At 33.6% G+C, this 15663-nt stretch overlaps 1 protein-coding gene across 1 annotated transcript in view; it reads left to right on the top strand.

Moving 5' to 3' along the window:
- The window catches only part of Nectin3 (nectin cell adhesion molecule 3), a 92694-nt gene that overhangs the window by 46110 nt on the left and 30921 nt on the right, over positions 1-15663 (top strand). The window contains exons 6-7 of the mRNA XM_090346821.1: positions 7421-7559; positions 8643-8727. Coding sequence (XP_090202947.1) covers positions 7421-7559; positions 8643-8727 — 224 coding nt within the window. The remainder of the gene's footprint in view (positions 1-7420; positions 7560-8642; positions 8728-15663) is intronic.

Here is a 15663-nt window from a genome sequence, read left to right as displayed (position 1 = left end):
GAAACTTTTCCCTAACATGTAGTATAAGACTATAACATCAGATTAAGGAATACAGTTAAGTTCACTGATTCCTTGTTTTAAAAAAGTTTGGTTTTAATATAGCTAACCACAGATATAAATATTTTAGTCGAAGTCATTAGTAGAAAACTTTCTTACAATATACTGTGATTGAAATAACTAATTTAAATATCAACACTGATATCAACCATAAGAAAGAAAGCCCTAAAATTTCTTTCCATGAAAGATGTAAAGTTAGTTGGATTTTTTGATCAAAATAAGATTTTGAAGTCCTATATGAATCTAAGCAGAATAGTTACCTTTATGATTTTATATTAATCTCAACTTGAACATACTCAAATAAATTTGCATTATATTTCAAAAAGTACAGATTTTGAACTTCCTTTCACATTATGGCCATTGTGTGCTTAGTTTTTGGTGGTTTGTTTTGCTGAGGAAAGGGCAACCTGGAAACCTACGAGTAGTTAATATATTCTGTATTCTTATTTCTAATCATTTGGCACACTGAAAGGTTTCCAAGATTAAGAATCTTAACTAATATGTAAGGTTTTTGGAAGTATTGCACTGTTGTTTAGTAGAGCTTTATATATGTATATGTATATAGAAAAATTGTTTGTAAACATGAATAGTCAAATAAACATTTTTGTTAAATTAATTTTTGAATACTAATGATGTGCATAGCTAATTGTTATATGAAGATATTAGTATCTTTGAAAGGAGAGAATATTTTTAATATAGGTGCCATATTTACATTTCTTTCATATACTTTAGTTATTTCTGCATTTCTATTGTTTCTTTTCAGTTGTTTCCTATTATTTCAATAATAGAGTGAAGATAAATGCAACTTATTTTTTTCCTACTAAAAAATAAGTTGGAACTTTAGTAAGCTGGTAAGCTTTAAAAATGTTACTTGACTCTGTAGTTGATTGGTAATATGTTATGTGCATAAGTAAATCAAATATTAAACCATAAGGTTTTCCAGTACAAGATAGTTGGCTAAGGCAATTATGGCTGCATGTTTGTGTTAAGGGATTACTATAAGAAGTACAATGTTTAAAGTGCAAAATTTGAGAGAATTTGAACTACTGCATATATGATTACCTTAAATTTAGGACACCTGATGTTAGTTTGATTTTGCTAAGATAAAGTATATGAACAAGCAAAGTGTTAATAGAGAAGCGATTAATGTAGAATGTAGCAAATGAATAATGTATCCACACTGAGTTTTAAATTCTGGTAGGGGAAAACTACATTTTCAATATTCATGATTGTTAGAAATATACTGTCTACATAAAGTTGTTTTTTTTTTTAATCTGGGTTTGGTGGTTTTTATGCTAGTAATTTTTTAACCAAACCATTAGAGCCTAAAAATGTTTTTTTGTTGTATTTTTTTCTTTTTCCTTTTTTTTTTTTTTTTTTGGCCATTTTGGGGCTTGAACTCTGGGCCTGGGTGCTGTCGCTGATCCCTTTAGGTCAAGGCCACTGCATGGCCACTTACTGGTCTTCTGGTGGTTAATTGAAGATGAGTCTCACAGATAAAGTGCCCGGGGGGGGGGCAGGGAGGGCTGACTTTGAACTGCTATCTTCAGATCTCACCCTCCTGAGTAGGATTACAGGCGTGAGCCACTGCACCTAGCCGAAGTTGTATTTCTTTAGCAGATGGTTAACCATCTGTGCCCTCATTATTGTTAGTATATATAAGCTTGTATGTATATGTGTTCAACTTGCTTTTAATTAGCAACTCAACATATAGTATTAAATCTACAATTACTAAATTGCAGATATAAGAACTGCTGCATTTCTATTCCTAAATAGGACTAATTTTCAGGTTAAGGAAAGATTGAATTAAAATATGAAAAGGTTGACATGCCATCAGGTTTTTTTTGCCAGTCCTGGGGCTTGAACTCAAGGCCTGAGCACTCTTCTTGGGCTTTCTCAAGGCTAGTGATCTGCCACTTGAGCCACAGCACCACTTGTGGCTTTTTCTATGTATGTTTTTCTGAGGAATCGGAACCCAGGTCTTTGTGCATGTTTAAACAAGCACTCTACCACTAGTTCAAACTCCTGGCCCCATGTTATCAAATTATATTTTAATTATTTAATTCCTATTTAATGTATGTATCATGAGTAACATTCAGTTAATTCCATACTCAACATGCAGTTTTTTTCTTGATGCTGTTTCCTAAACTTGCAGTGCAAATATCATTTAGATTTTATTAGGTACTTACAACTAATCTAGGAATGGCTTAAAGTATACAGGCTGATGGACTAAGCACAGGTTTTGTAGATAGGCGTGAATATCAAAGTCAGTTATGTTCTAACAAGTCTAAATTATTTTCAAAGAAACAAACTAAATTCATAGTTTGTCTGGATTGATTTCCTTTGTTGGTAGAACAATGTACTTTATCTGTGAACTTTAGACTAGTGTTCACAGTTTAATGACTTTCATGTTTTTAAACATTCTTGTTCTGTTGTAGTCCAGTCACTTACATATCCACATTGACCTGAGTAAGTGATACCTGTGCATTAAAATTTGAAAACATTTTTCCATTGAACTTGAGTACTAGCTTTTAATATGTTTCATTTTGGAAGAGTAAAATGTTTCGATTTGAATATACATTTCCTTTTAGTAAAAGTACTTTTCATACTAGCTGGACTGTATGGATGAAACAGGCTGTATGTGAGTTTTAAAATAGTAAGGTTAAAATAGAAATGACCGTCAAAACTTGAGAATAAAGCCTCATTGCCTTACCCGCATATTTCTGTGTAGAAATACGTAGTTATCTCAGTTATGAGAAATATCTCAGGGAAGAGACATGACGGGACAAGTTATTATAGAAGCTGTGGTCTCCTTTTAAAACAATGGGAAATTACCAAAATTAATGAATCTTCACGAGTCATTTCAGTTACTGTCAATTCATCAGTCTCATTTAAGTTTTTACTCAGATAATTCCTCTTGCCATTATTGCATTTATAAACAAGTCAATAACTACTTTTAGAAGTTAAGAACTAACCATAGTATCTTTAACACTAAATTCAAATGTTTTCATATTTTTATTATAGATTAGTCAGAATTCCAGTACGATTCATGAATTGTGATTACTAGGGATATCTTTTCATTTGTTCCTTGCACTATTCATCATTTGTAGTTTATTTCTTGGAAAAACTGCTTTAAGTTATTTCTATAATTTCCCAGTTTGAGTTGTATTATTTGCACCCCAAACACATCTCCGTATATTTTCTGAGTTGAACACATCTCCGTATATTTTCTGAATTGATTGTGAGATTGAAAGCCTTGGGGATTTGTGTTTAACTTTGTAATAAGATTATTTTATAAGTGGTGTATGTTCTATCATCAGAAGTGAAATCCTGCCTTTCGGCTTTGAATCTAATAATCATTTACTTGATACTCAGTGCCTATATATGTTAACAGAACCTATTCAGTGCCTCGTTCATTCACTGCCCCATGTTCATTCTTGCCCCACGATATTCTTTGACATCTTATTAATTGTGTACATATTATTCTCTACCTAAAAATTTCCCCTCTCCATATTAGGATGCCAAAGTCTAGTTGAAGTGACAGATTTATGAAACTAGAAATTAGTCATTACTGCCAATAATCTTTTCTTAACAGCTTAAATCTTCACAACTTTGTTTCTGGTTTTTTCCTATTTTTTTCTAAGTGAATGGAATTGGTTTTATCAATTAAAAATAGTTACATTTTCTAGTTGTATTTGTGGCCAAATAAAAAGCTTTCTAAAATACTCAAAATGAAAATTTTAACTAACAATTTTAAAATATTACTCTTTGGTCGCTATTTCGGAAAACTACAAATTGTACTTTCTTTTTTATGCTAGCTAAACTTCTCACTAATTTTTTTTTTAAAAATACGATTGAATGTTTCATTTGTTTTTTTAATCTTAGTGCTTTACTGTTTGATTTAATGATTGAGGAAATTTTACTCCGTCAGTATATGTTGATATTTGGTGTGAAAACTATAAAATGTTACCAACTAGATTCAAATGGAAGTGGGGGGTATATTATTAGGATTGTAAACAATTTTGGTGTGTTTGGTTTCCATTATCTCATCATTCATGATTATCTCACCACACTGGCCACTTTGAAATCACTGTAGGTTTAATGTGAGATAGCTAATTTAATGAATGCAAATCTGTATATTAGTTATTTGATATATTTGATTTTGGGGGGTTGCTTTCTCATGTCATATTAATTGTCATGGTTTTATGATGTAACTAAATGACATGCACTAGTAGTAAGATGTTTGCATTGATATTTGTTACTTGTACCTTCATTGTATTTGTATCTATCCCAGTTCTTTTTCATTATGGACACTATCTAGGAATAAATATAACGTAGTACTAAATGGAGAGAGTAGCATCAATTTTCCTTAATGGTTCATGTGTCAAGTACTCACTTCTCACATGCAGTATCCACGCCAATTCCTCCTTTGCATTTTGGTTGCTAAATTTAGATATTAATTTGCTCAGCTGAACAGCCCCTGATCACAGGTTGATGATTTTGCTGAGAAGGAGTACCCAAATGAAGGTATAACTCAGTTTTGTTTTAAAACTCTCCATTTCTTCTGTACAATTCTGTGGATACCCTGTGTAGTGGATAAACAGCTTGTGGACAAAGTAGAGCTATCATTGCCAATTAATAGGTTATGTACTGTTTATCCATTTTTTACAAAATGCTTTTTAAAAGATAAGTTTGATATTTCTATGCCATGTATTTTATGAATTCTGTACATTGGCTTGCAGACTTTTTTCTACATTTTTGTAAGGACCGAAATTGTATACATTTCATCCATTATATTCCTAGACTTGCACAATGTCTGGTGTGTCTTGGTAAATTGTTAAATGTTAAGCTGAGGAGATTGAGCCATTAGACATTTCTATTAAACATGAGAGAAGTATTTTCCACAGAAATCATCTTAGATACTAAGAAGATAAAGGTATTGGTATTGTTAAATAAAAGGGGGGGATGGCTTGTAACTCCTTTGGTGGGAGCACTTGGCATAAAGATTGGGGTTGGATCCTTCCTTGAAACCATGGCAATACAGTGATGTATTATGGGATGGAATAAGAGATAATTGAACTCTTGGCGAAGAGACTGGAGTGAATGGCTGAGACATGCATGCTTGATTGGCTTTATTGGGTTGTATCAGATTGATGTAGTAATGAAAATAAAACAATTGATTTAATACTTAACATATACCATATACATCTCCAAAATTGAATTTTCTATTTGTATTAAGAGGGGGAGGTAAGTTTGTAACTGATATTTGAGCATATGCACTTTGTTGTACTGAATGCTATTTCTCACTTTGAGGTGTTTCCAATGAATGTGAGTTATGATAGCTAACACCAATCTATTTTTAAACATGCACACATCAAACTTTTTGTTGTAAGAACTGTAACACTTCGTTTTCTGATCTTTGTCATTCTGTCACTTATCAAACTAACTTCACTTTTAAAACAAAGTTTTTTTATACATTTGCATGTTTTTCCCCTCTGGTAGTTTTTTTTTTTTTTGAATAAAGTATGGTGTTAAGTGTTAAAACTATGGCAATGTATGTTATTTATGGGCTTAAATCTGAGAAAACTTAATCCTAAATTTGTATCAAAACACTTAAGTTTGAGTGCAAAACAATTCACAAGTTTTTAAGTCACATGAATATCAGTTATTAGTATCCTCTACTATCTTCTTTTTCCCCACTGGAAACGTCAGAAAAGGATATATAAAATGTCATCAGTTAGACTGTGTAGAATAGTAAATTATCTAGTTGATAATGTATCATACCATGTTTTTTTCCCCAGATGTGCATTTCAGTACTTAAGTATTTCCTATTGTTCTATTACTAAGATGTGGAATACATAAAAAAACGAAGAATATAAAATAGTAAGTGGAATCAGGTGAAATAAAGCTGTCAAATTAAGTGAAGGAAAGTGGTATACATAATCAATTCTTAGCTATAGAAGAGTAGTAAGTCAGAAGGGAATAATTGGAAATCAAGACTTGAAATTTTCTGTAGGATGGTTAAATGTGACATAGTTTATTTAAAATCATGAAATTATATATTATTGGTAAGACTAAATGAAGAGCTTTGAGATTGAAGGAATTTATAATGATTTGTATTCCAAAAAAATCTTAACAGGCTCATCAAGTTTTTCTGTACATACATTAGCTTCATTGTTTACAAGTTAACTTTATCATTATACAATAAATTCCTCAGCTGGATGCTGTGGCTCACACCTGTAATCCTAGCTACTGAAGGAGCTGAGATCCAAGGATCCCTGTTCAAAGGCAGCCCAGGCACAAAAGTTCATATAACTCATCTCCAGTTAACCTCCAGAAAATGACAAGTGGAGCTCTGACTACAGGGGTAGGGTGGTAGCCTTGTGCCCAAGAGCTCAGGGATAGTGCCCAGGCCCAGAGTTCAAGTCCCATGACCAAGAAAAAAAATAAAGATAAATTCTGTACACTGGAAAACTATAAAGCTACTTATAAATAAATGTAGAAAAGATCCATTAAAGGGAAATATTTAAGGAATTAAGGTGAAATGAGTGGCAAATTTGACCATTTGACTATTCATAAATTTCATTTGTGTCATCACACAAGATGAAGTACCATGTTTCAATCACTTTAATTGGTTTCAACTGGCATAATATTGAAGACTGAGTATAGTCCTCTATAGCTCTGTCCAGTGGTCAAACTTGTAAATTAAATGCTGGGAAAAATGGTCACAAATTATCCATAAATCATCCCAAATCTCACATTTACAAAGTGCTAGTAAATGTGCACTGGATTTTGAGTTGTCTCTCATTCGGTATATACTCAAAGTGAACGGACTAATGAGCTATTATAGATCATCTGACCTCTACTGACATGTAAAAATAAAATAGCTTGAGAATGATTATAATATTTTTAGATTGTCTTTACTGAAAGGTTTTGAAACACTTGTGTAAAAGTTTTTGTCTTAGAATTGGGTTTGGAAGATAAATCAGTAATCTGGTATTGTTAGTTTACTAAAGAAATTTTTACTCTTTGAAGGAAAATACTCATTTTAACCATCTAGACACTACATGACACCTTAAAAAGTTGGCAAAAAAAGGACGTGAGTACAAGAAACATTTCAAAGGTGATAGTGCTTTAATTCTACTTTAATTTTCCATGTCTGTATCCTAAGAGTAATTGTAATTATTTAAGAGTTATGTGAACAAATAAATTTTAGTGAAATCGAGAACTTTGCATGATGAACAGGGCACCCTGAAAGTTTAACATCACTTTATGAGTTTGTTTGAAAAGTGTTAAAAATTAAGGTATGCAATTTTAAGACCACTTTAAATACTTGAATGACCTCATGTTTATTACTTTACAGAGGTTCCATTTAAGCAGACATCTTCCATAGCCGTAGCCGGAGCTGTGATTGGGGCTGTCCTTGCCATTTTCATCATTGCTGTCTTTGTGACTGTGCTGCTTACTCCTCGGACAAAGAGACCATCGTATCTTGACAAAGTGTAGGTATCTTTGTTGTGTGAGTGCTCACTAAGCATTAGCTATATATGAAGTGTGTCCAAAGGGAGGAAGTAAGGATAATGTTCACCTTTGTTAGAATACTTTGATTTACTCACATTTTATAACTACTATTATCTTCAAATCATATAAAAGGGTTTCCATTTCAAATGTCTGTGTGCAATGTGTCTTGATGCATGCCACTCCTTCCATTATTCTTCCTCATCTGTTTCATCCCCCACTGTTCCCTACGACCACTTTTTATATGTATGTTGAATACTATAACTTTGTATTATTACTGTATCCATTTTCTCCCCACTTCACTTTACCCTTCCCCCATAGCACAAGATATGTATCTGCTTCCTGTCACTCACTTTTTTTAAAACAGCTAATTGTTTGATCAGAATGTTTTTGTTGTTGTTGTTGTTGTTTGGGTTTGTTTGTTTTTTTGGGTTTTTTTTTTTGCCAGTCCTGGCTTTGGGCTCAGGGCCTGAGCACTGTCCTTGGACTTTCTCAAGGCTTAGCACTCTACCACTTGAGCCTCAGCATCACTTCCAGCTTTTTCAATGTATGTGGTACCGAGGAATCGAACTCGGGTCTTTGTGCATGCTAGGCAAGCACTCTACCACGAGGCCAAACTCCCGGCCCCTGATCAGAATATTTTAGAACCACTTTTTACACGTTGAGCAAATACAAAAGGGCTACTGGGGGGGGACAAATGAATTAGTTGAGTATATTACTATATTATTACTATTATCTTACTACCTGGCAACAAAGTGATGTTATATTCAAAATATTTGTATATTTGAATAGCTTCTTTAACTAAATATAAATCAAGTGTATTGGTCCTCAGGATTAGAATCAACGTTTGCTTTTATTTTCTGTTTGACAGACTAAAGGGAAATGAAAACAATCGATTGTGTAGAATAATGTTTTGTTTATGAGGTAAATATCATCAAACTTGAAAATCTTAATTTTTTTTAAAGTTTGGATTACTATTCTTACTTAAACAGTTGTACAAAGTGGTTTTTAATATCTCTTTTAAACAATGAATGTAACAGTCAGCTTCTTTAACCTTTTCAATACAGGATCGACCTTCCACCCACCCATAAACCACCTCCTGCTTATGAAGAACAGTCTCCTTCCTTGCCTCAAAAAGACCTTCTACATAAGGTATGTGTTCATAAACATACTATTAAAAAATCAAAAGTATAATAATCTTCCTAAGCCATACAGTCAAAGTCTGTGTCTTTCACGTATTTTTCTCTGGAAATTATTTTTTTTGTCTGGAAAGACTTCCATTCCCCTTTCTTTCACTTATCTAGACTGGTTTTTTGTTTTTATTATAATTATAATAATAATTATAATAATAATTATATAATAATTATATATATAATATTATATATAAAATATTATTATATATAATAATAATTATTATGTTATGCTAATACTAGGGCTTAAACTCAAGGCTAGGCACTTTTATTTGGCTTTTGTGCTCAAAACTAGTGCTCTAGCCACAGTTCTACATCCTACTTTTGAGTAGTTTTGTTTCTTTTTATTTGGAGATAAGAGTCACACAGACTTTACTGCCTGGGCTGGCTTTGAACCATGATCCTCATATATAAGCATCTGAGTACCTAGGATGAGAGCTTGGACACTTTAAAAAAGAAAAGAATTTTGCCTAGTCTAGCTTTGAGCCATGATTGTACTGAACTCTGACTCCTGTGAATCTGGGTTTATAGGTCTATACTTCTCTATTTATCTGGTAGAATTATGGTGGACCTTTAAAATTTTTATAATTTTATAGGCATACATGAGAGGCTTATTGTTTTGGGGGGGTCTGATTCTAGTGAATAGTATGTATATATTTATAGTAATGTTTAACAAGATGAGTCAACTCACTGGACATTGTTGAAAATGAATAATACAACTTGTATTATTCAATGAATGAGGAATGGGTAACATTTCCAAACAGAAATGTACTCTTTATGTGACTTAAGTAGTTATAACACTTCTGTACATCACCATTATAACAATTTAAAAATAAAAAACTTTAAATAAAATAAAATAATAATCCCATTGACTTACGTTCTAAGAAGATAAAATTGCAAGCCTATTAGAACTGGAACTCAGATGTTACCAAGTTATATGACTTAAAAATTCAAGTTGGCAAATTGGAGATTTATCTTACAAATGCCTTCCCATTACCAATTAATCTCTATTTCATTTAAGCCTTTCTTGAACCTTTTCACCTTATACTCTTCACAATACCATAGATTTCCACTGTGAATAGTTTCAACACTCATATCACAACACATCACCATGATTCTACAATAATACTTTTTAGGTACCCTGCTTTTGTTAGTAGCCATTGATAACTGGTTTTTTCCAAGAATTCTTATAACAAGTGGATACTAGAGTTACAGTCTTTGGGTTGGAGGAAGACAGGAAGGAAGATATTAGAAGAGTTAACTTCACTATTCAATTCAGAGGAAAATTTATCACTGAGTGTAGGATGAAAGAAAACATGTGCAACACCACATTACCAGTGTGGCATTGCACTCCCATAGCAATGAGAATTTTAAAGTCTTTTGGGACAAAAATAAGAAAAATAAGATTTACATCTCTGAAAATATTTGTCAAAGATCAAAATAAAATTCATGCAACTGAGATATAGGTGCAACAATTGAAGTGTGAAGGGTTGTTACCTTTACTTTAACAAAGGTCACACTAAACTGAAAGATGAGAAAAAGGAAAAAAAGGTAAGATTGGTGAAAAAAATACCAAACAAAAATGAGAAAGAGATAAACCTACTTTAGAAGGTTATATAGGACTGATAGACTGATGCATGTAACACCTTTAAAGCTGTGCTACATAGTGTTTTAACATAAAGTTATATGATTCAACAATGAATTCAACAATGAAATTATTTCAGGAAAAAATGAGACTGATGTTACTCTGCCTTAATCTGCCTTAACTTAAATGTACTTGAATTTTTAAAAAAAAAATTCATAGTGTCCTTTGTTCTCAAATCATTCATTTACCAAGCCTTCTTGTTTTTTTTTCTTTGCTTTTTGTTGTGGTTTATTTTGAATCAGTCTCAATATATGGCCCATAACTTTAACTTGTGATCTTCCCTCTTTTGAGATTCTAGGTGTGTGCCATTATGTTGACCTCAGATGTTTATTTTTGTTGTTGGTAGAAGTAGTTGTGGGGCTTGAACTCAGAGCCTGGGTGTTATCCCTGAGCTTTTTTGCTCAAGATCTAGTGCTCCATCACTTTAACCCACAGCTCCACTTCCGGTTTTCTGGTGGTTATTTGGAAATCAGAGTCTTCTGGACTTTCCTGTTCAACTCAGCTAGATGTTTATTTCTTAAGCAACTACTGTGCACTAATAGTGCACACACAGTTAATAAAACAGATGAGAAAAATTATGTAGTTTGCATTTTAGTGACAGACAAATGCATAGAATAACAACTTTTTTTGCAAAATCAACTTTATTAAATTTTAATTGGCATATTAAAAGTGAATTAGATGTTTTATTTTTTCTGTTGTCTTTTAAAATTTTATTGTGTTGTAAAGGTGATATACAAAGTGGTTACATTGATGAGTGGATCAACAAGATGTGGTATTAATACACAATGGAATTCTATGCTGCTGTAAGAAAGAATGACATTGCCCCATTTGTTAGGAAATGGAAACTTAGAAAAGATCATATTAAGTGAAGTAAGCCAGACTCAAAGGAACTTAGGCTCAATGGTTTTCCTCATTTGTCATAATCAGTAGAAATCTTGGGCTCTCCTAGCAGAGATTTGTAATAAAGAAAAACCTTGATACAAAAGGCCATATAGTAGGACGCTAAATGAAAGGATCTCTAGGATATAGAAACATAAGCCATATAATGAATGATTGTTGTTCTTAAGGTACTATGTTATCTCTCATCTCTTTTGCTGTCCCTTGGTTATCTCATATTGTTACAGTATCTCACTTTGTTACCTGATATATCAAATATATTTGTATTTGGTTATTTAAAATTGGATAGGGAAGGGGGGGAAACAAGATGAGGGGTGGGGGTGGGGAGGAGGGAAATGGGGACCAAGACATGTGAAAGGGTATCAATGTATGGGAATTAATGCACCATCTATCTGACAAATATCATGTAACCCTTCTATTAATTACAATAAAAAATATATGAAAAAAAACAAAGTGGTTACATTTACACAAGTAAAGGAATGAGTACATTTCTTGGCAAGCATTGTTAGCCTCTCCCTTGTTTTTCTCAAAATTTCCCTTTCCCTCCCTTAGCTCCTCCCTCCGGCATATCCCTCACCATCTCAGGTTGTAGAGTTAATTTCCAATTTAGCATTTTGTGCATGTCACTGTTTCAGTGGATCACTCTTCCTCCTTTGTTTCACCATTTTGTTACTTCCTTTCCCTTCCCCAAAACAGATAAACATAAATACAAGACACAGGATACCAGAATGAAACACAGAGACAACAGGGGATAAACAAAGGGGAAAAGATAAAAGGAAAACAAAACCCTTGTTTCTATCTCTTGGAGTTCATTTTGATTAGCATCATTTTATATGGTTGTATGAACATAGCTATTGAGTTAATGTGATACTTTGCTAGAGCTATTCTAGACATAGACTAATTGCTACAAATGAGGGAAACCATTGAGTCTATGTTTCTTTAGTTCTAGTTTACTTCACTTAATATGATTTTTTCCATTTCTTAACAAGTGGAGCAATGTCACTTTTTTCTGAAGAAAGCCTAGAATTCCATTGTGTGTATATGCAATATTTTCTTGATCCATTCATCTTTTGAGGGGCATCTGGATTCATTCCATATCTTAGCTATGGTAAATAATACTGCAGTGAACATAGTGGTGTTTTACATATGATACATAATATTCATAACCAGGACACATCATTAAAGCTAATGTACATATTCATTGTCAATAGTTTCCTAGTTCCCTTTGTAATCTCCTTAGTCCCCTTCACCAGCTTTCCTTTCACATTTCTGGAGAATCAGTCACTGCCTGCTGTCAGCCAGATGCAAATAATTATATCCTGTCCAAGACTATGTTCCAACACTTCTACTGAGTCCTTAAACCTGAAGATAGCATGATATTATCTGTATATTATATATTTGACACACATATATATGCAGCTATCAGAGAGTATAATTTACAATCATAGAAAAGATTAACAACAATGGAATAGTTTTATCAATATATTGGAAAGTTGCATGAATGGGGAATCTCTTGGAGGAGTTCAGATAAATAGTAATACTTTTAAAAACCCCTTACATTATATAAATGAATATATAGGAAGTGGAACTGGTAAAAGAGCATTGAACTCTGGGCCTGGGCGTTGTCCCTGAGCTCTTCAGCTCAAGGCTACCAACCTATCCCTGGAGCCATGGTGCCACTTCCGGTTTTCTAGTGATGATTGGAGATAGGCCTCTTTCTGGCTCTGTACTGCCTGGGCTGGCTTTGGACCACCATCCTCAGATCTCAGCCTCCTGAGTAGCTAAGATTATAGCTCACACCACCATGCCTGGCATGTTTTCACTTTTAATGTAAGGAGATTCATGTATGTTTTCTTTTTTAGTCTTGGTACTTACACAAATTTTGAGAGATTTATCAATACGCCTAATTATGTGTTAAATATTTTGTTTTTAGATAGATATATCTTGCTGATATGCTGTTGTGTTCTGTTTCATTTACTTGTCCATAGATGTTTTCCTTGTTACCAGTTATAGACTATTACAGAAATTATCTTTAAACTATGACCGTTTATGTATGACCCCGTGTATAAATATATCCTCTTCTCTTGGAAAAGTGTATATGATTACAATGGCTGTGTACTGTGGTAAAATATATGTAACTTTTTAAATATAAAACTGAGTCATGTGCTAATTATATGTTCAACTTTTTAAGGCAACACAAAAGTTTACTGTAAGTGTTTTTCCCACTAGGTTTCTAGTAATAATGTGTGCATTACTTCAGAGCCTTACCAGTTCTAGATTTGCTAATAGGTATGTGGTTGTATTTTATCTTGGTTTTAGTTTGCATCTATAATTCTTTCAAAAAATGGTCTTTTATTTATCAAATAGCTTTTTTGTGAATAACATATTTAAATAATTGCTTAGTGCTGTTATTTTTTCCATATATTTTTTATTGTCATTAATAGAAGGGTTATATTGTATTCACCAGATGAGATTTCTTGATCTTGGCCATTCTAACTGGAGTGAGGTGTAATCTTAGAATTGTTTTGATTTGCATTTCTTTTGTGGCCAGAGATGTCGAGCATTTCTTCATGTGTCTATAGGCCATTTTTTATTTCTTCTTCAGAGAAGACTCTCTTTTAGTCTTTGGCTCATCTTTTAATGGGATGGTTGTTTCTTTGGAGATTAGTTTTGGAGTGATTCAATTTTTTGAACTGTTGGTATATTTTAGATATGAGGCCCTTGTAAGGTTAGTGAAAATCTCCTCCCACTCTGTAGGCTTTCTAGTTAATTTGCTAGCTATGTCCTTTGCCATACAGAAGCTCTGCAGTTTAATGCAGTCCCACTTATTTAGACTTTCTCTGGTTTGTTGTGTTTCTTGGTCCTTATTAAGAAAGTTTTGTCCTGTGCCAAAGAGGCCTAGTGTATCTCCTATTCCTTCTTGTAAAGTTTTTCAGTGTATCTGTTTTTACCTCAAGGTCTTTGATCCATTTGGAGTTAATCCTGGGGCAGGGTGACAAAGAAGGATCCAACTTTAGTTTTCTGCAGATGCTTAACCAGTTCTGCCAGCACCACTTGTTGAAGAGGCTGTCTTTCTTCCATTCTATTTTTTTGGTTCCCTTATCAAAGATTAGGTGGCCATTGGTCTGTGGTTTAATATCTGGGTCCTCAGTTCTATTCCATTGGTCTTCAGGCCTCTTCTTGTGCCAGTACCAAGCTGTTTTGGTCACTATAGCTCTGAAATAGAGTCTAAAATTTGGTTTTGAAATTCCTCCTGCACTGTTCTTTCTGCTAAGAATTGTTTTTGCTATAAGAGGTCTTTTATTATTCCATATGAAATTTTGGATTTCTTCTATTTCTTTAAAGAATGACATTGGGATATTGATGGGTAGTGCTCTGAATTTATAGATAGGCCTTGGCAAGATTGCCATTTTCACGATGTTAGTTCTTCCAATCCAGGAGCATGGATTTTTTTCCATTTCCTCAGTTCTGCTTTAATTTCTTTTTTCAGGGTTTTAAAGTTTTCATCAAAAAGGTCCTTTACGATCTTAGTTAATTCCTAGGAACTTTATTTTCTTTGAGGCTATTGCAAAAGGAGTTGCTTTTCTGATTGTTGCCTCATTCCTCTTTGTTGGCATAGAGGAAGGCAGTTGATTTTTGAGGGTTAATTTTATACCCTGCTACCTTGCCAAAGTTTTGAATCAGCTCAAGCAGCTTGGGAGTGGAGTCTATAGGATTCTTTAAACACAAAATCATGTCATCTGCAAAGAGGGAAAGTTTTACTTCTTTTTTCCCTATTTGGATCCCCCTTATGGTTAAGAACCAACAGATTAAAAAGCAGGTGACTGTGTCAATAAAAATATCATTTGTATCCAGTCTGTATGTAGTGCTGTCACTATGTTTCTAGGAACAACCACAATGACCGAAGGAAAGTGGGGGAGGGGGGGCTGCGGCGGGGGCAGGGGGGAAATGGAAAGAATCACAACATTAAAAAAAAAAGTGGAGGTAAAATGGCAAAAAAATAACACATAAAAATGCAAATGAAAAAAGGTAGAAAAAAGGGGTGTATTCTTAATTTTGCTTTTTTTTGAGGGTGGGGGACAGGATAGGGAACTTGTGTCTCCACTAAATTCAGGATCCAAACATTTCAAAAAGTCTTTTTCTCCTGCGATTTGGCTTTGCGGTTTTTCTGATCAGTTTGCTTAACTGGGCAGAAAAAAAAAAAAAAAGCAGATGGAGCCATGAGCAGCTTTGTTTACCAGGTGTGCAGCCCCGCCCAGGGGGAGGAACTTCCACTAGTGCCTGGGGTGGAAGTCCAGCTAAGCTGCCTCTGGGAAAACCTTTGCCCTTTTGAATGATGGCGCTGCCAGCCCCACT

Source organism: Megascapheus bottae, chromosome 1 (assembly GCF_031878675.1).
Source record: "Megascapheus bottae isolate mThoBot1 chromosome 1, mThoBot2.hap1, whole genome shotgun sequence".
In the NCBI taxonomy this organism is placed as follows: Eukaryota; Metazoa; Chordata; class Mammalia; order Rodentia; family Geomyidae; genus Megascapheus; species Megascapheus bottae.
The sequence above is the reverse complement of the archived record's forward strand: the minus strand, read 5'-3'. Positions and strand labels throughout refer to the sequence as shown.